The 23,669-nt window shown below is 46.2% G+C and overlaps 5 protein-coding genes across 5 annotated transcripts; 2 read left to right on the forward strand and 3 right to left on the reverse strand. All coding sequences in view use genetic code 12, as the record gives it.

Annotated features, from left to right (window-relative positions):
• Window positions 1–91: 91 nt before the first annotated feature.
• On the reverse strand, window positions 92–760 carry CXQ85_004452 (uncharacterized protein; the record flags this gene model as incomplete). Its single annotated transcript, XM_025488068.1, has 1 exon — window positions 92–760. One exon carries the CDS (start codon window positions 758–760, stop codon window positions 92–94), a length of 669 nt encoding a protein of 222 aa, XP_025341876.1.
• Window positions 761–5,810: 5,050 nt separating this feature from the next.
• On the forward strand, window positions 5,811–9,020 carry GDH2 (glutamate dehydrogenase (NAD(+)); the record flags this gene model as incomplete). The annotated part of the gene is made up of 1 exon (XM_025488069.1): window positions 5,811–9,020. One exon carries the CDS (start codon window positions 5,811–5,813, stop codon window positions 9,018–9,020), a length of 3,210 nt encoding a protein of 1,069 aa, XP_025341877.1.
• Window positions 9,021–13,372: 4,352 nt separating this feature from the next.
• Window positions 13,373–14,207, forward strand: CXQ85_004454 (diphthamide synthase; the record flags this gene model as incomplete). Its single annotated transcript, XM_025488070.1, has 2 exons — window positions 13,373–14,149; window positions 14,181–14,207. 2 exons carry the CDS (start codon window positions 13,373–13,375, stop codon window positions 14,205–14,207), a joined length of 804 nt encoding a protein of 267 aa, XP_025341878.1.
• A 192-nt stretch (window positions 14,208–14,399) lies between these two features.
• VRP1 (Vrp1p) lies at window positions 14,400–16,458 on the reverse strand (the record flags this gene model as incomplete). The annotated part of the gene is made up of 2 exons (XM_025488071.1): window positions 14,400–14,643; window positions 14,798–16,458. The coding sequence occupies 2 exons, from the start codon at window positions 16,456–16,458 to the stop codon at window positions 14,400–14,402; spliced, it is 1,905 nt and encodes a 634-aa protein (XP_025341879.1).
• A 1,741-nt stretch (window positions 16,459–18,199) lies between these two features.
• YFH1 (ferroxidase) lies at window positions 18,200–18,700 on the reverse strand (the record flags this gene model as incomplete). The annotated part of the gene is made up of 1 exon (XM_025488072.1): window positions 18,200–18,700. One exon carries the CDS (start codon window positions 18,698–18,700, stop codon window positions 18,200–18,202), a length of 501 nt encoding a protein of 166 aa, XP_025341880.1.
• Window positions 18,701–23,669: the final 4,969 nt, after the last annotated feature.

Raw genomic sequence — 23,669 nt, forward strand, 5'->3', positions numbered from 1 at the left:
CCAAATTACCAAAATTACACTCTACATCAACTACAACTACCAATCTACTCCTTTTTTAATTTTCTTACATTTCCATAAATTCCACTTCCTTTTACGTTTCTTCCACAAGACAATCATAGATGTTCACCTTCTTGTGCTTGCTGGTATCGAAAATAGGTTCTCCCAGCTTCACTTTCCCTTGTTTCTTCAGCAGTTTCTTTAAATTCTGAAGCATACCAGGAATGACTGTGGGGTTGGTTAAAGACGGTTTTTCCAGTTTCCTCTTGGACAGCCCTTTTTTGACCGTTTGCCAGGAAGAAGACTTTATAGACTTTGAAGTTTCTAGGGACTTTGAAGAGTCAAGCTCTTTTTGAGCATTTGGAGCCCTCGAAGCCTTCGGCTCCTCCGGCTCCTCCAAACAAAGCCTTCCCAATTTCTCCACCAACTCATCCATCTGTTTCTCAAACTGTTCTTCTGAAACAGCCATTCTTTGAGGTTCAACAAAAAGAGGCTCTTCCCGGGCAGAACGCCTAAACAAAGTCAACATTTGAGTGTTTCTGAGAAACAGGGGCCTGGAGAAACTCATTTCTTGGGCATTGTACCCTTCCAAGGACAAGAACCCTGTTCTGAATAAAGAGCCTAGGGAACTGGACACTTCGTGGATTCTCCTATAAATTGATTGAACAAAGGCGGTATGCGTTTGTTGGGCGGTAGCAAAGACCCTCCTGAAAGCTGTAGCTGGCGAAGCAATGTTACCAAAAGATAAAGTGAATCTGGACATTTTATGGATTGAGATTTGGGTTTTTTATGTTTTTGAAAAAGTGGTTGGAAAGAAGACAAGGAGGGAAAAAAGCCAGCTATTTATGCTTCAGGGGAAGTTGTGGAATGATCTGGAAGGTACCAAAGTAGGGAAAGTTTAGGTTGGAAGGAGGTGGGTGGGGTTTGGAAAGTGGTGATATTTGACGAAAAAGGAAGGTGGAAGGGAAGGGAGGAGGAGGAAAAGTGGGAGTTGAAGAAGCCGTTGGAAGGCGTTGGAAGGGCGGTAAAAAGGCGTTTTAAGGCTGGAGAGGGAGGAGGAAAGGCGTTTGGAGGGGGGTTTTTGGGGAAGGTGATGGGGTGAATGAAGAGAAATGTAGAAGAGAGACAAAATGCAAAGGACGTAAAGTAAGAAGTAGTGTAAGTCAATATATGGTAACAAAGAAGGGAACTAAGAAAGTAAGAACCTAGGAAACAAAAAGAGTAGTTCTCCAAGAGACTCCAGTTTGGAATCTGCAGATATTCAATTTGGCTCTAAGAATTGAAGGACACTAAGATGGTACTTCAAAGAGCCCAGCTAGAAGACTTAAAACAGACAAATCCAAGATGAAGAAGATATTGAAGTTAAAGAAGAATGTAAGAATGTAAGAATTCAGAAACCAAGCGCACTGAAGAAGTCAGAAACTTGACATGAAACTGCCATGAAATATCAATAAGAGTTACTCAAGAATCAATTAGGAGGTCAGCGAAGAAGATATTGTTTGGTCTATGGAAAGAAAGTGCAAATGGAAAGAGTCATAAAAGATACAAATATAGAAATTGCAGAGGAACTTTAACCATCTAAGAGCTGAAGTAGCTGAGTACTCTTCAGATAGGAGTATGAACACTAAGATGGTACACAGAAGTATGTAGATACTTTCAGTAAATGCTGTCTGGATGGTTTTAAGTGCAGTTGACCATTTGAACAAACCGCCTTAGGAAGAAGCACAAACGTAGAAAAAGTTAACTTAGAGGAGCGTCAAACAAACACCACTAAATGGCCACAAAGACATTTCAAGAAACATGGCTTTGGAAGGGGGTCACGAAAGATATCATCTCTAAAGACTCAGAGGTGATTGGAAGGACAAAAACAGTCCAATAAGTGAACACAGAGATCAAGTAGAAGACGTTTTAAAGTCAATTGACAGCGGCTGCAATGAAGGGGATAAGTAAGTAGGTATGAGGACAAGAAAGACAAAGGGAACTAAAAGAAGGTTAACAAGAACATCCAAGGAAGAAACTAATTGAAGAATAGGTCAAGATTTGACCCTGAAAAGACACAAAACCTAAGAGGTGGTGAGATGGTAGAGATGTCAAGACAAAGCAGGAAATGTGACTAAAAAGATGTCAAACAGTTAGACAAGTGATCTCTGCTTCTTAGATTCTATTAAATGGAAAGCTCTAGGAAACTAAAAAAGCTGGAAAACTGGAAAGCGAAGAAATACTAAAAGCTGGAAAAGCTGGAAAACTGAAAAAGTAAGAAGTCAGAAAAGTAAGGAATGCTGGAAACTTTGAAAAGGTGGAAATTTAAGAATTATGGAAAACTGGAAAAACTGAAAAACTACAAGAAATGGAAAACTTCAAGAACTGAAAAATCACACAAAGACATGGAAAAGTGAAAAGTGAAAAACTACGAAACCCAAAAACCTGAAAATCCTGAAAATCCTGAAAAATCAAAAAACCTCTGAAAAACTTCAAAAAACCTGAAAACATCAAAAACTTCAAAAACGTCAACTTCAAAAAAATCAACGCCGTGGATTTTTCAAAAAATGCGGCTTCCACTTTGCAAAAAAGTGCCCCACATTTTCTGCGTTTTTGGCGCCGAACGAAGAAACTGCGGTTGAATTTTCAAAGAAATTTCGAATTTTCAAAGAAAACGTGGGGGATTTTTGAAATTCTCTTTAAAATTTGAGAGACACTTAAAAATTGAAAGAGACTTGTTTCAAATTTTGTATTGGCGTTTGAAAAAAAGAAGAGGATTTTTTTTTTTTTTGGATTTTGAAGTGCCGTTTTTTTTGGAAGTGCCGTCTTTTTTCAATTTTTTCGCAGCCAAAAAAGACGGCACTAAAAAAAACTGAAAAATGCCGAAAAAAGTGAAGAATCCAAAAAGAGGGGCCCTTTTTTAAGGCGATTTAAAAAAAAATGGAGGTTTGGGGGATTTGGAAAAAAGGGGTGAAAAATTTGGGGCTGTTTTGGAAAATCTGGGGAAAGGAGGGGAAGAAAATGGTACAAAATTGACAGTGAGAAGTTAAAGTGAAGGAAGGAGAAAGAGATGTCAATGGAGATGGAAAGGGATGCTTTTGGGGTATTAAATGTTGTAGAGAATTCTAGGGAGGTTAAATTGGCTGGGACTGGTGAAAAAACGGGGGAAATTGGCCAAAAATTGACCGTTTTAGGTGGTTTTTAAGTGGATTGGAAGACCTCGAGGATTCTTGGTTCTGCGGCGCAACTGGAAAGGGTTTAAAAATGACAAGAAACGGTGGAAGTGAATGGGAGAGGGAAGGGGGAGATTTGGGGGAAGTTTGGGGGAGTTTGGGGGAGTTTGGGGGAGACTTGGGGACTTTTGGGGGAGATTGGGGGATGCTTTAGACGTTTAAGAGGTACTTTAGAGAAGTGAGTGAAGAAGAGGAATTGGAAGGTCTGGGGATAAAGGAATGTTGGATTAGGGAAACTTTGGGTGGAGAAGAAGACTGGAAGGTTGTTTTGGAGTGGTTTTGAAGTGGTTTTTGGAGGTTTTTGGGTAGTTTAATGAAGGTAATTGGTGTTTTCTGGATTGAAGGGGGAGGAAGAAAAAGAAGAAGAATTTGGGAAGAAGAGGCGCTTGGAATTGTAGAATTGGACGTCTTCGAGGATTTGACGTTGTTTTGGGACGTTTTGGGGTTGGTGGTTTGTAGATTTTGGACATTTGGTGGAAGTAGGTTTCAGGAAGTGTTGATATTCAGAAAAAGCTGGAAAGAAGCAGCAAAAGATGAAGAAAAGGATTCAGGAAGTAGAAGAAGGCCTCGAGGAAACTGGTGAATTGCTGTTTATGCGTGGAAGGGTAATTTAAGCGAGAGTTTGTTGAGTAGTTGATGTTCGAGATAGTGAAATACACAATTCCAGAGAAGTGAAGAAACTGAATAAGGGAAGAAGAAATGGATTGAATAAGTATGAAATTAAGGGACCAAGAAAACATAAAAGGTTATTTGGAAACCCAGAAGAGCTGAAAAACGAAGGAAACATCCAAAACATCCAAAACAGCCAAAACGTCCAAAACGCTCAAAATTAAAAAACTAAGAAATCCCACAAAATGCCAGCCACCCAAGAACTCCAATTAACTATTACCATCCAAATTTCCATCCGTTTCTGACCCTTTTGGACGAGTTTTATATGCGATTTTGCAGCCACCACAGTGGAAACCAAAACTCCATGAAAAATCCACCAAAAAACGTCCAAAAAACGCCAAAAAAACGAGAATCTCTTCCTCTTCATCAATTATCTTCAAATAACCTCCAAACCCCCCAATTTCCTCGAAATCCTGGCGCTTTCACTGTTACCCCACGATTCGCTCAGGTTACCCCAGGTTGCGCCAGCTCGCGGCAGATCTGGGCCTTTTCTTTGAGGCCCACCAACTCCACCAGTTTTCACCCAATTTTGATGTTTTTTGCACCATTTCAACCCCAATTCTTCCCTCTTCACGATCCCCCATTAATTCCCTTCAAATCGCCGTTTTCTGGGCCAAATTTGGACGAAAACTGACCAACTTTCATCTTTCCACATCTCGCGCCGTGAAAAATGTGAAAAACTCTCTCCACATAAAAAAACGGCATTTTTCTGGGGAAATTACGTGGACCCCTGAATTTCCAAATTAGGGCGTTTCATTTATTTTAGGTCATTTTTGGGTTACCTTTTAATTAAAAATAAGCACTTTTTTTTTGCTTTTTGGCGTTTCAGGCGCCGTTTGGGGGCCGTTTTGGGCCACTTTTTCTTGAGGCGTTTCGTGCGGCTGGCGGGCCCAGAGTGCCGAAACTTTTCGAGTGAAACGGCGTCGAGGGGGGTTTGAAGGGTGGTATTGAAGGGTTTTGGAGGGATTTGGAGGGATTTAGAGGCAATTGACGGTGGTTTTGGAGTTGGGGTGGGTTTGGGGGAGAAGACGACATTTTTGGGGGACCTTTGGGGGATCCTCGTCGCTTGTGGATGCCGTTTGAGTGTGGTCGAGGGTGGTCGAGGAGTCCGAGGGTAACCGAGGGTGGTCGAGGGTGGTCGAGGGGAGTTGGAGATGGAAGGTTTTCGGGGATCGGGGAGAGATGCCCTATGAGATCCGGGGGTGGAGCAGTAAAAGTTGGCATGGCATTATTTTGCCAATTCCGAGGGTGTGCCGTTTCCCCGGACTTTCCAAAGAACTCTTTCCAATTTTTCTAATACTAAGGCATTTGGAATTCCCGCTAATTCCAACGTTGGCCCACTTTAGCGGTCCTGGAGGGGCAAGAAACTGCCACAATTCTGTTAGCGGGATTTCCAGATGTGGCACAAACTCAAATTGTGGGTTCTGGTTAGCGGGAAAAGGGGGACTTCCGGGGGTGGAAAATTCGCGAATTCCGGGGGTAGAAAAAAACCCCAAGGCTAATTTACCAACGTTTGCTGCGGTTGCTGGTTGTTTTGCCGCGCGCACCAAAAGTCCGTTCCACGTTGCAAAAGGGTCCATTTGTAGTGGTGTTGGAGGTTGTGCCCTCGGAATAGAGACCAAAATGGGACTGGAACGGGCCCGGAAGTCTACTTCCGGGGCCATCGGGGATCGGACATTGACGTCCGCTTTGCACGTCCGGCCCAGATTGGTACCCCGAGCAGTGCGTTTGACCCTCGACAGTGACCTGTCGAGGGCGGTCGAGGGCAGTACCCCCCGGCCCCACCCTCGGTAGTACCCCCGACCCTGCCCCCGCCCCCCGGATGTCTCGTTCCTCTCGGAACTCGACATCCCCGAATTGTGGGGTGCTCCAACCACTATAAATACCCACCATTTTCCCCTAAAATCCTCATTTCCTCACAAATTTCAAACCATGTCCGTCGACATCTCCAGACTCGCCCTCAACGGCAAATCAGAGGACGCCGCCTCCGTCGGCTCCGCCTCCGGCGCCTCCGTCGCCTCCTTCAAAAACGACTACATCGACACCCCCTTCTCTGGCAAACAAGACCAGTTCGACCAAGTCCTCGATATCTTGGACCTGACCGGTTTCATCCCAGAATCCCTTATCGAATCTGAAGCAAAGTGGTTCTACAACTGCTTGGGCATTGACGATGTCTACTTTGCCAAGGAAACCCCAAAGGGCATTGCTTCCCATATCCATTCGCTTTATTCGTGTAAAGTGCAAGCTTTTGCCTCTGACATCAAGGTCAGCGAACAGCCCTTGATTCGGTATAAACGGGAAGGCGCTGGCCACTCTGTGTTCTTTGACACGCTGTTCTACGGTGCTGGGTTTGATAAGCGCCGGTTTGACGATGTCATTGACGAGAAGTACATTGACCTGAGCTACGGCAGCGACGCGTACCGGTTGGAGTACTTTCTGGCGCCACTCAATTACTCGCTGGACCCGATTTTGGCTGGTGTGGCTGAAAAGTATGCTGCCAATGCTGAGCTGGCGGAGATTTTCGCTAAACAGCAGGTGAAGTGTCACTTTGTGTATAAAACCAAGTATGCTTCTGAAACGGCTGACCCGAACGAAACGGATATCGAAAAAATCAGCGACGAAACGTTCTGGAAAATCGCTTCCGAACGCACCAAAACCCTCTACCAGGATGTCATCAAGAAGGTTGTTTCGTCCACTGGCCCCGTCATCCAGCACTTCCCCATTGAAGAGTCTGAAGAGTACAGAGTCGTGATTGGCTACCGCCAGAAGACCTCCCCTTCGTACAATTCGGCCTTGCTGGACCTCGCTGACTACTATAAACTCTCCACCACCAGAAAGTACGTGGAACAGTTCTCCAACGGCGTGACCATCATCTCCATGTACATCAAGGCGACTGTGGCTGGCAACAAGAAGACGCCTATTGATCTTCTGATTTACCAGGTGATCAAGGAGGCTTCGTTGTTGTACTGTATCCCCCACAACTACTTCCACGACTTGTTCATCAAGAACGATTTGTCTTTACAGGAGGCTATCTACTCCCAGTGTGGTGTTATCTTTGTTACCCACTTTTTGAACCGTTTGGGGCCAGAATACACCAAGTTGCTGCAGTTGCTTGACCCGCTGAAACTGATACAACACGCTGAAGTGTTGAACTCCTTGAAGAAGCGTTTGAGATCTGAAACATACACTCAAGATTACATCAAGGAAGTGTTTTCCACCAGAAAAGAGATCATCCGGAAATTGTACCGCCAGTTTGCCGACGTCCACTACATCAGACTGTCGATGGAAAAGACGTTATCGTACCAGCGTCTTTCCCAGATCACTCCAGTGGGCACCGAAGAAGAATTCAACCACTTGTTGAGCAGAGAATGTGGCCAGAACGAGCACCACGCTGTGGTTTTGCGTGCTCTCTTTATGTTCAACCAGCTGATCCTCAAGACCAACTTCTACACGTCCACCAAGGTTGCCATTTCCTTCAGATTGGACCCTTCGTTCTTGCCGCAGTCTGAGTACCCAGAAACGCCATACGGCATGTTTTTCATTGTCGGGTCCGACTTTAGAGGCTTCCACATTAGATTTAGAGATATCTCCAGAGGTGGTATTCGTGTGGTGAGGTCGAGATCTGTTGATGCGTACCATGTCAACGTTCGTAACTTGTTTGACGAGAACTACAACTTGGCTGCCACCCAGCAGAAGAAAAACAAGGATATCCCTGAAGGCGGGTCCAAGGGAGTCATTTTGCTCGACCCTGGTTTGGCCCAGGACACGCCCAAGGCGTCGTTTGAGAAGTACATTGACGCTATGATTGACCTTTTGCTCAAACAGCACATTCCAGGCGCCAAGGAGCCGTTTGTGGATCTCTACAACAAGCCAGAGATTCTCTTTTGCGGTCCTGACGAAGGTACTGCTCCGTATGTGGACTGGGCTGCTCTCCACGCTCGTTCCAGAGGTGCTCCATGGTGGAAATCCTTCTTTACCGGCAAGTCTCAGCAGATTGGAGGCATTCCCCATGATGAATACGGTATGACGTCGCTTTCCGTCAGATCGTACGTCAACAAGATCTACGAAAAGCTTGATATCGACAATGCCACCATCAGAAAGGTCCAGACTGGCGGTCCAGACGGTGACTTGGGCTCCAACGAGATTAAGCTTTCCAGAGACGAGAAGTACGTGGGTATTGTGGACGGTTCTGGTGTCATTGCTGACCCTAACGGGTTGGATAAGCAGGAACTCTTGCGTTTGGCTTCTGAGAGAAAGATGATTGAGCACTACGACCGTTCCAAGCTTTCCAAGACCGGGTTCATTGTTCTGGTGGACGAAAACGATGTCCAGCTTCCAGATGGAACTGTGGTTGACTCTGGAATCACGTTTAGAAACACGTTCCACGTGAAAATCCAGGAAATCTATGGCACTTCCGGCGTCGACTTGTTTGTGCCTTGTGGAGGCCGTCCAGCTGCCATTGACACCGATAACGTCAAGGCATTGATTGACCAAAAGACTGGCAAGAGCGTTATTCCTTACTTTGTGGAAGGCGCCAACCTTTTCATTACCCAGTCAGCCAAGCTTATTTTGGAAAACGCCGGCTGTGTCATTTTCAAGGACGCTTCCACCAACAAGGGCGGTGTCACTTCGTCGTCTTTGGAGGTTCTTGCTGCTCTTTCCTTTGACGATAAGGGATTCTTGGAGAATATGTGCATTGACGGTTCTGGAGTCAAGCCAGAATTCTACGAAGCCTACGTCAAGGAAGTCCAGCGCAAGATTGTGGATAACGCCCAGATGGAGTTTGAGGCTTTGTGGAAGTTGAACGGTGAATCTGGCCAGCCAATCACCGAATTGTCTGATAAGCTCTCTCAGGCTATCAACAAGCTTGGAGATGAATTGGCCAACTCCCAGGAATTGTGGAACGACGATGTGGAGTTTAGAAACGCCGTTTTGGTTGACTCGCTTCCTCCTTTGTTGCTTAAGGAGATTGGCATGCCTGCTATTTTGGAGAGAGTGCCTGAGTCTTACTTGAAGGCGTTGTTTGCTACTCGTTTGGCTTCGAGGTTTGTGTACTCCAGGGGCATTGATTCGAATCCGGCCAAGTTTTTGGAGTTTATTTCTTCGATTAGGAAGGAGTATAGGGAGAAGCAGCTTTTGTAAGGCCGCTACTTTTCAGCGTTGTGAGGGCCGTAAGGCCTGAGCAACAATGTGGAAGCCTGGAGGCCTCCGGCCGACTGGCGTTCTGAAGCTTTGAAGTTTCCATGTTGTGACGGCTCCAGCCTGAACAACAGGAAGTCGATTTATTCAAGTTTCCAGTTCTCCAGTTCTCCAAACTTCCACTTCCACCTGAAACCTCCTTTCCACCTCCCAGCCCTTTCCAACACTCCCAATTATCACTAATTAACCGTGGGGCCGCATGAAGACCCTCGTTTTATCTATAGATTAATTAATATGCCAAGAAGAAACGTGTAGATGTTGGATATATCATGAAACAGTGGGTGGGTGATCTGAAACACGATCTGAAACGGGGTATAAAGGCGACGTCAATGGACTGTTTTTTCAACCTAGACTAACTTTACGGGTCGTTTTGAAGGTAGAAAGGTTTCTATGGGTTGCCCTTCCCTGGTCTGGTGGTTCAGCATTGTCTACTTTCCATGAATCGAAGGTCTAGAACCAAATAAAGCCATTTAAGCTTCTAAACGAATGAAGGCAATTGAACTGTTAAGCCATTTCAACCAATGAAACACATTGAACCGTTGAAAACTTCCTGAAACCCTATAGACTCGAAATAGCCTTGTAGAACATTTGGAACCTTGTTAAACTATGTATTGTAAAAGCATAGAAGCGTCTTGTAAAAGCAAGTGAACAATTTGAACCTCTGAGACTTCCAAAACCCACCTTCAAAGAATAACTGCCTCTTTTGGCTTCCTTTGCTTTTGGAACAGTTTTGGTCTTCTTTTCAGACCATCTCCTGCTTCTGTTCTTCAAGACTTCACTTTCTGCTCTCTTTATGTCTTTCTTTCCAAATACAACTTATAGACTTCATGTGAAAGCTTTACAAACGCCCGCCGTTCTTGAGATCTCTTTGGTATTCTGAAAAGCTGCAAATGAAAAGAAGTTCGTTGTTCTTGTTCTTTGTCTTTCACAATCTGAAGATTCAGCTGCAAAGACATCTTTAGGTTCACTTGTTCCACGTAAAACATACAAAAACAGAAAACGGCAGTAGCCAAAAGATTGGGAAATAAAGACCCACTTGGAAATAATGAGAATTTGAAGAAGTTACAGTAAGATTAGTAAAGTTTAGTAAAGCCAAAAGGACTGAATAAACCAAGGAACTAAGAAACCTAGGAAGACTAAAAGATTTCCCAAAAGTCCAGGAACCGAAGAAACCTTAGAAACCAAAAAAATGCATTGTTTCTTTATCAATTGGTGTTTTGTAAGCAGTTGTAAGTGCTTGGAATATTATGGTCTTTTTATGGCAATGGTTGGGGCCATGGAAGGTGAAATTGCATCGCTAGAGCAGCCAATCTCGAGCTACAGCTTGGAAAGGCCACCAAAATCATAAATTCCACGCTTTCCATATCCCAAAGATCGTTCCGTACGCTTGAAATCGTCTTTTCTGGTTGGTGTTGGCCCTTAAGTATGAGAAACCATATCCTGAGATATCTCGAGAACCAGCAAAGCTTTCGAAAAACGGAAAACACGAGCGTCTTTAGGACACCTCAAGGAAACGAATGAACCCCTAAAACACCCCAAACCAACCCTTTTTGGTGGTTTTGACGGAGGGTTGATTGACCTGGGGTAAGCTGGTGCACGGGTCTTTTTCACTTCAAAACCACCCAAAATCACCAAAAACCACCGAAAACGACCAAGCCAGGGTCGTTTCAAAGCCCAGTTTTTTGCCGCTCGATTAGGCACCTCAGCCTCATTTGGCTCCCAAAATTCCAGCTTTCCAGCTTCACTGGCGCCCTCTCAGGAACCGAAAGTGCTCTTTCCACCCAAAGAGCCAACCGTCCAATCATATCCTCCAGGAACCAAAGACTCCCCAAAGGTAAACTCCCAAGGGCAATTCATCGCCAGTTCTCCATCCTTTCCAGGCCTTCCCCTGCGTTGCCAGTTGCTGTCTGGCCCCCACTGGCTCCATCTCTCGTCCATCTCTCCACCTCCACCCAACCAGCCAATCAGAGCATCCAGTTTCCAAAGAATCCTCTCAATTCGAACCCTTCCCGAATTCTTTCCAAATTACCAGCCATCCACCTTCGCCAGGCTTCGCTGGCTCAGCTGTTTGGCCTGGTAATTTCATCCTCAACCCTCCTTTTGGCCACCACTTCCTCGTTCACCCTGGTCGTCACGTAATCGCCCAAAAGCGCAAACACAAAGGTGGACCCGGCGATATAGTACCGAGCTTTCACGGGGAGATTCATCCAGCGCTGGAAGATGTTCATTGGGGAAAAAGAGGGAGTTGGGGGAAAGTGAAAAATGGGTTTTCCAGGCATCGCGAAATCTGGGGTAGATGGAGGGAAAGAGGGAAGAAGAGGTAGGAGGAGAACGGCTGGGAAATTGAAGATTTTGAAGGGTTTGGTGGATTTGGGGGAGGCAGTTTGGTCGGGTGGGGTGTTTTTTTGGGCGTTTTTGGACGTCAGCAGGCAGAAATAGCCAGAAAGGTGCATCTTTCGTGAATGTCTTTAGATGCTCTGAACAGCTAGAGGCCACACAGTGACCGTTTTCTTTGAAGTGTGGCTACCCTTGTCATGAAGGTTCATTTTTGGTGAAATATATGAAATGCTTACTTTGGAGAATCCAGTTAAGGGTTTGCTGGGTAGGTCCAGTGGACAAGGTCTTTTGCTGGTAAGGCTTCAGAAGGAAGTTGTTTCTGTTGAAGCCGTCACAGAGGTTATTAAGGAAGTCTAAGATGTCTTTGGAGTGGAAACAAGAGTATATCGACTGAAGAGAGACAGCTCCAGGGTATTAGTGCAGCTCTTTCGAGGGCAGTGGAAGGGAATAAGGAGAAAGAGGGCAGATAAGAGAGAATTTAGGAAGGCTGCTTAGAAGGCTGCTAAGGAAGGGAAGAAATGGTCGTGGATTGTGGATTGTAGTTTTTGGCAATATTGGGTTTGATGTGATTTGGAAGAGGAGTGGCAGATTGAAGAAAACTGGTGGTGGTGGTTTTCAGTGGAGAGGTGGAAGATGACGAAGAAGGGATGGGAAGTGGTTGGAAAGGACAAGAAGTGATTTAGTGATGCTTGAAAAAGAAGGATAAAACTGTACTTAGGAGCAATTGGGTTGCTAGAAGAGAAGAACTGATCAACTCATAGAATGGAGCGGATATCACGAGCTACGAAACTAAGAAGCTAAGAAACTAAACAAGAAACCAGAAACCAAGAACTAAAAACACAGAGAGTTGAAGAAACTAAGAAGCTAAAAGTACTATGAATCTTCGGATCTGGGAGACTAACTGCCTTTAATGGAACACATGAGCCACCAGACAACCAATCACCAACACCTTCTCATAAGCATTTCTCTTCAAAGGTTTCATACTTCCTTCAAAAGTATTTTAAAAGCTGTAAGACTTACCACTTCCTGGAACCAATTAGGATACTTATCGAATACTTCAACTGGGAGTGGAAAGTGAGATAAATGTCCCCACAAGGTTTCTTCTGATCGTAAACTTGAAGACAAATAAACGCTTTGACATAAATAAACAAAGAAACTATCCGCGCTTGGCTCCTTGAACTTACTTGACCTTCCTTAACCCTCTCCAGCTTCCTCTAACTGATGTTATACCAAATAGATCCAACCAGATGCAACCAGACCCCACTAGAACTGCTTGGGTGGTCTATTATCCAAAAAGAAACGCTGGAAAGTGCATTTTCAAAGCCACACCATTTGCTTCTGAACAGGTATATTATGGTATCTATTGAACCATATGACTACTTCTAGAGGCTTCACAGTGACCATACATATTTTCCATGGCCATACTGAGTGGTAGTACAAGATATCGTAAGAATCATAAGACCAGCAATATATTGGCGACTTCTAAAGACCTCTTTTTGATGCTTTTCCAAAGAGAGGTACTTTCATGTTCTTTCAAGAGCTGTACTTGGTGCTTCCTCCAGCAACTCTTCTTTTAGTCCAACACGAGAAACCCAATGACCTGGCAGTGCTTCCAATCACAAAAAAATAAAGATAAATACTACTTGTAACTTCATTTCCACCTAGAGCTTCTTTTGGACTCCCTTCTTCCTCTCTCACTGGATCCTTAACTATGGGGAAACCAAGTAACCCACGTATCTCCACCAAAAACCATCCAAAACAGCCCAAATTTTAACAAAACCTACCTCTCCCCTGACCCAACTCACCCTCCAAATTTCACCCTTCCACCTCCACTCCTTGTCCCTCCACACTCCTTCTCCCCATTCCACCCAACCTCATCTGAAAAACTCATCTTGCGCATCCCCACAAACCACTTCATCTTCCTCCCAAACCACCAAAACCGCTCCGTTTCCGTCCAAATGAACGCCTCCACGCTGCTCCCGCCGTGCTGTTTACGTATCCACCCAGAAAACCCCGAAATCGTCGTTTTTGGAACGTACAAACTCGAAAAACCTTCCTCCCTCAGACATGGCTCTTTGGACGTCTACTCCACCACCAACAACAACTTCAACCTACTATCGTCTACGAAAACAGAGCTGGCTGTGCTCGACTTGAAGGTCTGCCCGGACGACCTGGCTACGTGGGTGCTGGCCCATTCTACGGGAAACATCTGTATTTGGACATACACCAACCACAAGCTTGAACTCAGGGAGAACCTTGAGTTGTTTGATAAGGATGTGCTTGTAACGTCTGTGTTTTTTAGTCCCACCGACAAGACCTCTCTTCTAGCAACATTGACTTCGGGAGAGGCAGCGTTGGTGGACTTGACCAGCGGCGCTTTTCGTGTTTTGGCAGAATCCCATTCGTTGGAATGCTGGACAGGAGCGTTTGGCGAAGAAGGGCCTGCTGCCAATGTTGTTTTCACCGGCGGCGACGACGCCAGACTCATATCTCATGATCTTCGAACGGACAGTAAGATCTGGGCAACGTCTCATCGACACCACGACGCTGGCGTCGTGCTGATCTTGTGTCCTGGTAAGGAATGGCCGTTGGAACTGCCCAATTGTCTCTGGACGGGCTCGTACGACGACAACTTGCGAGTATTTGATTTGCGTAAGTTGGATACCGACGAAGGACCTTCTTTGTTTCCTTCTTTGCTCCCCCAGGAACTCCATAAAATCAACTTGGAAGGCGGCGTTTGGAGACTCATTCCAGCGCCAAAAACAGCCACAACGCCTGCCAACTCTGTTCTAGCGTGTTGTATGTACCAGGGAGCATATATCGTTCTGGCAGAAGCCGAAAAACCAGCAATTCACAAATTTTTCAAAGGAAACCACGATAGTATGGTTTACGGCGGCGACTGGGCCCTGCTGGGGGACACTGTAATCACCTGCCTGTTCTATGATAACGTCATTGAACAATGGCTGCCAAACGCTTAAGTACCACTTAATACAACAGTAAATCAAGCGGCACCGACGAGCCTCGGCCACTAGGATAAAGCTTTTCTTTGCTTTCAAACCGGCGTGGGTTTGGCAAGGCGTCGCTGTTGATAAACTTAAACCTCGTATCTTCTATAACCGTTTTCTGGCCTCCTCCATCTGCACCGTTTCTCTGGTGAGTGTTGATGGTGTAATCCAGAGCGGAGATTTTTCTAAGATTCTGTCCAGACGACTGCTGCTGCTCCATTGTGCTTGGCGGCGGTGGAGGCGCTGCTTTTTGGATTTGAGCGATCCAAAGTGTGATCCAATGGAAGGAGCAGATGTTGGAGGAGGTGGAGTTTCCTTCGGTAGCGACGGAGCCAGTGGAGGCAGCGGAGGCAGTGGAGGCAGTGGAAACAGAGGTACTGCTTGTGGGGAGGAGGAATCAGCAGTGGTGGAGGCGCCAGAGGAGGCAGAGGAGCCTTTGGAGGAGGAGCAGACGTTGGAACTGGAGGTGGAGCCGAGGGAACCGAAGGAACTGAAGGGGCCAGCGATTGAGGAATAGGTGGAGCCTCAGAAGGAGCAGGCGACTTCGGTGGTTGAGCAGCTTTGTTCCTGGCGTTGATCTGGTCCAAGAAAGGCAACCCTGGCGGTGTTGGAGCGCCAGAAGATGGAGGTTCTGGAGCTGCCGACGGTGGTTTTGGAGCCTGAGTTGGTGGTTTTGGAATACTCGAGGCGGAAGGCACTGGAGGAGCGCCAGAAGGTGGTTTTGGCGTCGCCAGAGGCGTTCCCAGAGCCGTCAGCGTCTCCAGCGTATACGTAGAGTAATTAGACGTTCCGTCCACAACAGCAGACTCGTTTCTCTTTGCATTGATCTGGTCCAAGAACGGAAGCAGTCCTCCAGGCATAGGAGGAGCCTTAGGAGCAGAAGAAGTGCTCTTTTTGTCTGCTTTCAACGAAGGAGGAGCTCCAGAAGGTGGAGGAGGTGGTGGAATTGACAGTGCTGGAGGCGGAGGAGGTGGTGGAGGCGCCAGCGACGTGGGAGGTTTTGGAGGGCCTGACGAAGGTGGTTTTGGAGGATGTGAAGATGGAGGAGCTGGTGCTGGCGGTGTTGGAGCAGATGGAACTGGAGGAGTTGGAGCAGAAGGTACTGGAGGCGCCATTGAAGGCACAGGCGGTGCCTTGGAGGGCTGGGAAGCCTGGGAAGGCTTTGGTCTTGAAGATGGAGCCAGGGGAGCTGAAGGAGCCCCAGACTTATCCACCACATGTTTTTCATCACGTTTGGCGTTGATTTCGTTCAAAAACGGAAGCCCCCCTGCCATTGGCGGTGCTGGCGGTGTAGAAGACGTAGAAGGCGCCAGTGGAGCCGAAGGTGGAGGTCCTGGTGGAGGAGGAGCCGGTGGAGGAGGAGCCGAGGTCGGCAATGGAGGAGGAGCTGGAGGCATGGACGATGGCGGTGGCGGCACTGGCGACAGCGGAACGGGAGGGGGCGGAGGCCCCAGGGGAGGCCCCAGGGGAGGTTTTGATGCCAGACTGGCCAGTTCCATGGAACTGACTGAACTAACCGAGCTTGTTTTCAAATGGCCCAGTTTCCTTGGTCTGGAAGGTGGAACTTTCGGCACTTTTAGCGAATTGTCGCCTGGAGGCGGCGGCGCCGACCCTGGAAGCGGTGGAGGACCCAGTGGAGGCCCAGAGGGCGCCTTAGAAGGTCTAGACAGAGGCATCTTTGGTGGAGTCAGGCCTGGAACAGGTGGAGTCAGGCCTGGAACGGGTGGAGTGGGGACTTGTGGAGCTCCCAGCGGGACCATTCCAGATCTGTTATCTTTGGTTGATTTGAGTTTGGGCATTCCTCCAGCGAACAAGTCGCCTAAGCCAGGAGGCCCAGGAGGACCGCCAGGGCCTCCTGGAGCTGGAGAAGACGAAGGAACAGAAGGAGCAGACGAAGGAGGACCAGTCGAACCTGCTCCTGACGGAGCAGGTCCTCCAGGTCCTCCTAGGGCCGGCCCCGACTTATCCACAGTAGTTGCTTTCTTCAAACGAGCACCCTTCCTGATATCCCCCAAAAGAGCGTCTCTTCCCTTGGGCATTGAAGGTGGGGGCGCCGGGGGAAGGTCTAGACCCGGCGGAGGCGGTGGAGGCGGTGGAGGAGGGCCAGGCATGGGAAAGTGGTGGGAGTTGGTGGAGGAGTAGAAGTGGCTGATGTGGAGTGAGTGGAGTGGAAAGTGTTGATAACCGAGTGGTTATATGGAGGAAGAGGTGGAAGGAGGTGGGTAGGAAAAGGTGGGTGGAAGTGGGAAGAAGTGGGAATTGGTGGAGTATTTATAGTGGTTGGGGAAATGAGGGGAAGGAAGGGGGTGAATTAATTAGAGGGAGGGTTTGGGGAGGAGTTGGTTGGTTGGTGGTGGTTGGTGGTTGGTGAGAGTGAGAAGGAAGAGGAAGAGGAAGAGGAAAGTGGAAGGACAAGGGAAGTGAGAAAGTGAGGGTGGGGGATCAGTGGGGGACAATTGGGGGCAGTTGGGGGACAATTGGGGGACAGTGGGGGAGACAGTGGGGGCAGTTGGGGGTAGTTGGGGGACAATTGGGGGAGAGACCAGGTAAGTGTACTTGTATGGGTGGTTGTTATATGGTATATTTATATGGTGCGTGGTTATATGAAGAGAGTGGTGGGAGGGAAGGAAGGAGAGGACTGGTTGGAAGGTATGGGGTACTGGTTTTGGGAAGATGAAATTGGCTTTTGGTTTGGGATTTGGAGGTTTGGAGGATTGGTGGTTTAGTGGTTTGAACATGGTTCCTTTTCTGTATTGCTCTTTCTGAGGGAGCAATATTCAGTAGGTCAAAGTTTCCAAATGATGCTCTTAAAAAGAGAATTGACAGTAGGATACGCTTCTTCCTCCATCTTTCACTTCACTTCATTGAAGTTGGAATTTAGAAAACTTGGGGCTTGGAGGTTGAGAGGTTGGGCTTTCTGTAGAAGAAGCAACCATACACTGGTAGAACCACCGTAAGCAGAATGTAGTTAAGGAATTCTCATTAAGTTCAGCAAAGATTTGGTATTCGTAAATCCATAACGTCAGATTCACCCAGTAGAAGCTATTCTGGGAAACTGAAAACTTAGAAACCTGAAAACTCTGAACCCTGAGACTTGGACTTGAAGGTGTCTTCTCCTTCAAACGCAGGTGTAACCACAGAAGAATACATATCATCTTTTAACCAGCAATATGGCTAAATCATTGTCTTTGCTGCTTGTGTGGAGACTGATTCACAATTTCGGTTTCCTTATACTTCTTCCATTTTGCACCCAATACTAGGATAAGTCAATTGGCAAAGACCAGCAATTCTGAGGCTTCAATTGCTATTTCAAGCCCTGAATTCGATGCATTTAAGCTTAGATGTCGAAGAAAGACATCCTCCAGCCATGGAAAACATACTATGATCTCTCAAGATGAAATACCCAATTGGATCATAGATATACCAAATCTGGTCAGCCGGAAGATCCTCAGAAAGAGCATTCAATTGAAGTTAATGTCGTTTTCTCTTTAACAGCAAAAACAGCTCCCTTCCTTGATAGTTCAACTGGCCAGCTCTGACTTTCCCTCCTCCACTTAATACCAACCCAGACCGTCTCCAAACCACTGAAACACCACTTTCCACCGCCACCGCTACACTGGGCCAATAAATATACCTCAATTCACGGCTATACACGAAACGAGGCCTAGAAGCAAGCAACCTTTTCCAGCTGCTCCAGCCCCAGCTGCTTCTAGCAGCATTATTTACAAGACACGCGAAACCAAAGAGTTAATGCAAAATAGGAAGAGCCATTCCACTTGGCTACTCCTCCACGTTCAAAGACACTTCCGTGCCCAACTCGTCGCTCAACTCTTTATCCAACAAGACCGTCAACTCACTGCCATCTCTCAACGTCGTCCACTTTCCTCCAATCAAATCGTACCGTTTAGGCCCACTCACAGGACTGCTCAACCAGATCTGCTTATTTGGCGGCTGTTTATTGATAACATACGTTTTGCCTGGAGCTACAGATAACGTCATCACTCCATGGTTAAGCTCAGCGTCAACCTGCGGGTAGTCTTCAGAAAGCTGCTCCAACTCGTCACACAACAGCTCGAGGTACACATTGGAGAGTTTGGCGTATTCGTTATCAGAAATGTCATCGATGATTCTTGAAACGTTTTCTCCACTTGTAGAGATGGAATATGGACGGATTTTGGCGGGGAAAACGGGAATACGCTTGGCGAGAGCAGGTCTTGCGATTGCCGATGCTCTGAGAAGGCAGGGAGCTCTGGGAATGAGTCTGAGGGAAGATCTAAGCATTTTGTGGTTGGTGGAGAGAAAGTGGTGATAGTTTAGTGTGGATTGGGTTGGGTGGTTATATGCAGGACGTTTGGGGTAAAAAAGGGAATTTGGAGATCTTGAAGGTTTTGGGGTCATTTTGGGAAATTGGGAGGTGGATAGGGAAACTGGGGGTGTCGAAGTTACTGGGAATGTTGTTTTTCTGAAGTTTTTAGGTGTTATGGGGTGAATTATTGAGGGTTTATGGAAGTCGGTTTTTTGCACCCATTCTGCGCAGGTCTGACTCGGATGGAGGGCAGGGGAAGTGGGATAAAGGGATGGTTTAAAGTGATTGAAAGTTGGTTTGTTTTACAGGGGCTGGAGGAAGGGATGGTGAAAATTTGGGCTCGAAAAGGTGAGTTTTGCGTGTTTTGGCGGTGGTTTTCGGCTGGTGAGCACTGGCTGTGGCTGGAGGGAACCAAGGGGCAAGTATTTGGAAGAAAAAGGAAGTTGAAGCTGTCGTGGGTGTTGGAGAGGCAGTTGAGTTGGCTCAGGGACGGTGAGATTTTGTGTGTGGATGGTTTGTGGTGGTTTTAAGGATGGTGGTTTGTTGAAGGTGGGTGAGCAGAAGAAGGTGAGCTGGTTCGGTAGGAGAGAATGGTAGGAAGGTGGAAAAGGTTAAAGGAGGGTTCAGATGGTAATTAAAGAGGATATTAAAGTATGTTTTGGGAAGTAGGGGTCTTTTGGTGGGCAGTTAAGGGCACTGGATGGGACTTATTGAAGAGGTGTATAGTACAATTTATACTAATAATGTTTAGAGTGTTATTCAATAAGCAATTTCGATTATACTTGGTGAGAAAATTAAAGGAATCTGTTATCAATAATATAGCTTGACGGGATTTGGAGAGGCCGTGTTGCAGAAGAGTGTCTTTTGTTCAAGCTATAAGTAGCAATGAATGAGGTGGTAGAAGTGAAAGAATAGGAAAACGAGGAAGAGCAGGAGGTTCTCCATGGCCACCAAAAAGCTTTATTCGGTGATATACTACGTTTTAGCCTAAAATGGTAAAAGAGCAATGTATACTATCTCTAGGGAATCTCTCAAGGAATAGGAAAGACCTAAAGAAGTAAGCAGCTCCATCAATTCTGCAAGCTGTTCTACAATAAGTTTTAAATTCCGTTGAAGTTATTTCAGGAACAATAAAAATAACCTCACTTCACCAAAGCTTAACTTAAAGAAGTCCATGGATATCACTTTTGCTGAGGATTCGAAGTAATTGGGTACTAGCTCTACTGGACTAACACTTTTCAGAAACTTCCAGTCCAAATTCACCAAAATTACAATCTCCTGCCCAAAAGAATCTGAAGAATACAAGTTTACAATACAGAAGAGGAAGTACTTCTTGACTACTGGAAGAGTCCAAAAACCACCAACCAGCAGTTAACCATACCAGCCAAATCAACAACTTCCATTCAAAACCCTACAAAAGCAGCCTCCTCAAATCCCAACCATAAACAAAGAGAAAAAAAAAAGCTAACAAAACCAGGAAATCCACTACGTTCTCTCCAACCCACCCTTCCCTTTCCCATCCACACTTCTTAGGCACACAACAAACAACCAAGGAAACCTCCCAAACTTCAACCGAACTCCAACCAAAGTCCAACCAACCACCCACGTTTCCCCCAAACACCGAATCCCCAAATCCCAAATCCCCCAATTCCCCAAATCCCAAATCCCCCAACTCCTCCAATGCCTCTCCATCTCGTATATCTCTTCTCTGTGTCTTCCTCCTTGGCTGCCCCGCCTTGACGTAACGCCAGTGAAGACTCGATTCACCTTAAAACCTCGTAAATGGGCACTTTTTGCCTTTGTCGACGTCGTAAAGACAGGCATTTCTTACGTTTTGCGGGCGGGTGCCCAAACTGTCCGAGCCAAGGAAAGACGAGTTTTGCTCGGTGAAAAGTGCCTTTTGGACGAGAAAGTGCCTTTTGGGCCCGGAAAGTTCGGAAAAAAGGTATTAGCAGAGAAATAACAAAGCTTAAAGAAAGGAATAAACAGAAAAAATAGGGAAACTTGTTTTCCAGACGACGTCTCTGAAGGGACGAAAGCCAGAGATTGGACCTGGGAAGGAAGAAATGGCTGCGAAAAAAGTGGGCTGCTTGAATAAGCATGTGTACTGCATATAGTGCTCAATTCCTATTGTTCTGTGCAACTAAACCCGTGCACCAGGCATCAAAAACCTCTACACCTATACAAAAGCCACTGCCGCCATTTCTCCCCCAAAAAATCCATATAAATACATCTTAAATTCCCTTTAAAAACCCACCAAAACCTCCAAACTCCCCGACCTCTGCCCTCCCAAAACCTCTAAATTTCCCATTTTCTCTGCCTTTTTGACCCTCCCCCGCCCTCCTGGCGTCCCCTCAGCGACAATAGCACGGCGTTCTCAAACTCGCCAAATTCCGCAAAACCAAGAAATCGTCGCTGATAAGCCGAAGCGAAACGCCTTGCAGAAAGAAGTGCAAAAAAATGGAAAGATTGGCTACTTTTTGTTGATTTAGTAGTATCATTCGAATCGTGGGGGCTGGGAGATGTTGGGGTCTTTTTTCTGGCGTTTTTTGCACAAAATTCAGCCTTTTAAGTGTCCTTTTGCTGATACATATTTTAGTTGGTTTTTAGCCTCACGCGTTGTGAGCCCGTGGCCAGACGATAAGCTGGGCATAACCCTTTCATTAATTTTCCACATATTTTTGCATTAGTTTTTATTAATATTTGCATTAAATTTGAATTATCAAGTGAATTGCCGTGGCCAAATGCCCCAGATTAAGCACCTTCACATCGCCCCAGCGCAGTTTCCAAAGTGTCCAAAACGCCTCAAACTTACTCCTCTGTGCATGTTATCTATTGGACTGCCTTGTTTGGAGGTTTTTGATGCTTTTTCTGGTTTTCAGTTTTGCTGTTTTTTCTGATTTTCTGTAATTGGCTGTTTTCTGTAATTGGCTGTTTTCTGTTTTTGCTTATCAGAAAGATGTAGGATGTAGAAACGCCAAAGAGAGAAGAGGCAGAAGAGGAGAAGCCACAGCCTCAAGGAAAGGAAGCCTGGGGATGCCTGGGAAAGCCTGGGGAAGTTGTTGGCGAAGATCAAGAAAAGATGGAAGTTCCCGCCATTAACCGAAGATCATCTCTTCCAATTGGGAACCAACCAGTTCTGCTTTGACGGGAACGGCTCTGCCCAGAATCCATGACTCTTGAAGGCTTTAGACAATAAGGTTAGGAAGAGGAAGGAAGAGGAATCTGGGGAATGTGGAGAAAGAAGCGTCAGAGGAGGAAGCGTCAGAAGAAGGTTTGGTGCCGTTTTCGAGTCGAATCAACGGCACTCCGAGTGGAAATGGAAAGGAAGATTGGGTGGTTTCTGGGGAAGTCAGGGAACGGCACTTTCGGCGTTTTCGGGAGTTTTCAGGGCTTCTACGGCCTCCAGCACTTATCTAAATATTAGTTATACTGGTTTATTATCGGTGGTATTGTTGTATGGCCTCGTATTTCTGTGCTTGTGCTTTGGCTTGCAGGTTCAGAGAAATGGCTGCAAATGAAAGAGGGAGTGCTCTGGGAAGGTGGAAAATGAATAGTGGTGAAGAAAGGGTAGTGGAAGCTTTAGTAGATGTTTGACTGTTGACATATATTAATTAGTACTGTCTTGGTAGGTCTGTTAGATTGGAAGAGTTACTGTTGATGTACTTGTGCTTCTGGTTGTAGTAGTACCAGTTCACTGACATTATATGGCTTCATTCATATCACCATAAAAGCCCACCACTTAAGTAAATCCTTCAGATCGTCAATAAACATCATTTACTGCTATCATTATATCTCTATCACTTCTTCTCTTCCTTCTTCTTCCTTTTCTTCCTTCCCTTCTAGTACCACCTCCGGTCTCACTACCATTTCCTCTCTTCCTCCACCACCACTTCCTCCCCATTCCTCCACCTCTTTCTTTACATCCTTCTTTTGCTCAATTCCCTTCAATTCCCTTCTTTTCTTCAATTACCCAATGCCAGACCAATTGGTCCCATGACATGTCTCAGATGGTCACACAAAAGCACGTTACATCTGGACCTACATCAGCTCACCAGATGATGCCACAAACCCATCAGTTACCACTCAAATTGACTGAAACTGCCAGAACAAGCTGATATTGAGCTCTGCTTTTTAATGGTACCCTTTTTGTTCGTTTATCTAAATTGTGTGGCTTTTGTGGTGTAGTTTTCCCGTTTTTTTGCACCCAATCGAGGCCAACCACATATTCCCAATCCCCATGATAACCCAGTAACCGAAGACAAAACAACGCCTAATAATAACCATCAATTCGACTAATCCCCACAAAATTCATTCCTTTACCACCCCACCATGTAAACAGCACTTCTACCACCACCACTACTTCCAGTCCTCCAGAACCCATCTCCAGTAACCACCAAACCCTGTCTTTCCACCACTTCCAAAGAAGCCAAAGTAGCCAATTTATACAAAAGACCTTCCCTCCCACCTAACCAGCCTGTAACCATCAATTCCACTAAACCAGCTTTCCCCAAACACCAACTCTCTTCCACCTCCATCTTCCATCTTCTCACATACACTATACTATCCTCTGCAGCCAACCCTCCACCAACTCCACCAGTTCCCAAGAAAAGACCCCAAAATTAATACTTCCAGAACACCAAGCCGCCAAAAACAGCCAAAAAAACAACCTAAAAACCAAATATACCTGGCAATCCCTCCACCTACCTGCCTCTTTCCTTCCGTCACCTTGTGCGCTCCAGCCAGTCCAGCCAGAGCAGCCAGAGCAGCCACCAACACTTCCCAACCACTCCCAAACAAAACCACACCTAATTAAAATAAACTCCCTAGTCGACCACTCCACCACTCCACCCACCTTACTTCATTACTTCTAACTACCATATCCTCCTTCTACCACTTCCTCCCTCCACCTCTACTTCCCATCCACCGGTTACGTGCCCCGTC

The sequence above is a fragment of the Candidozyma haemuli genome (assembly GCF_002926055.2).
Source record: "Candidozyma haemuli strain B11899 chromosome Unknown G_2014730914, whole genome shotgun sequence".
Classification (NCBI taxonomy): domain Eukaryota; kingdom Fungi; phylum Ascomycota; class Pichiomycetes; order Serinales; family Metschnikowiaceae; genus Candidozyma; species Candidozyma haemuli.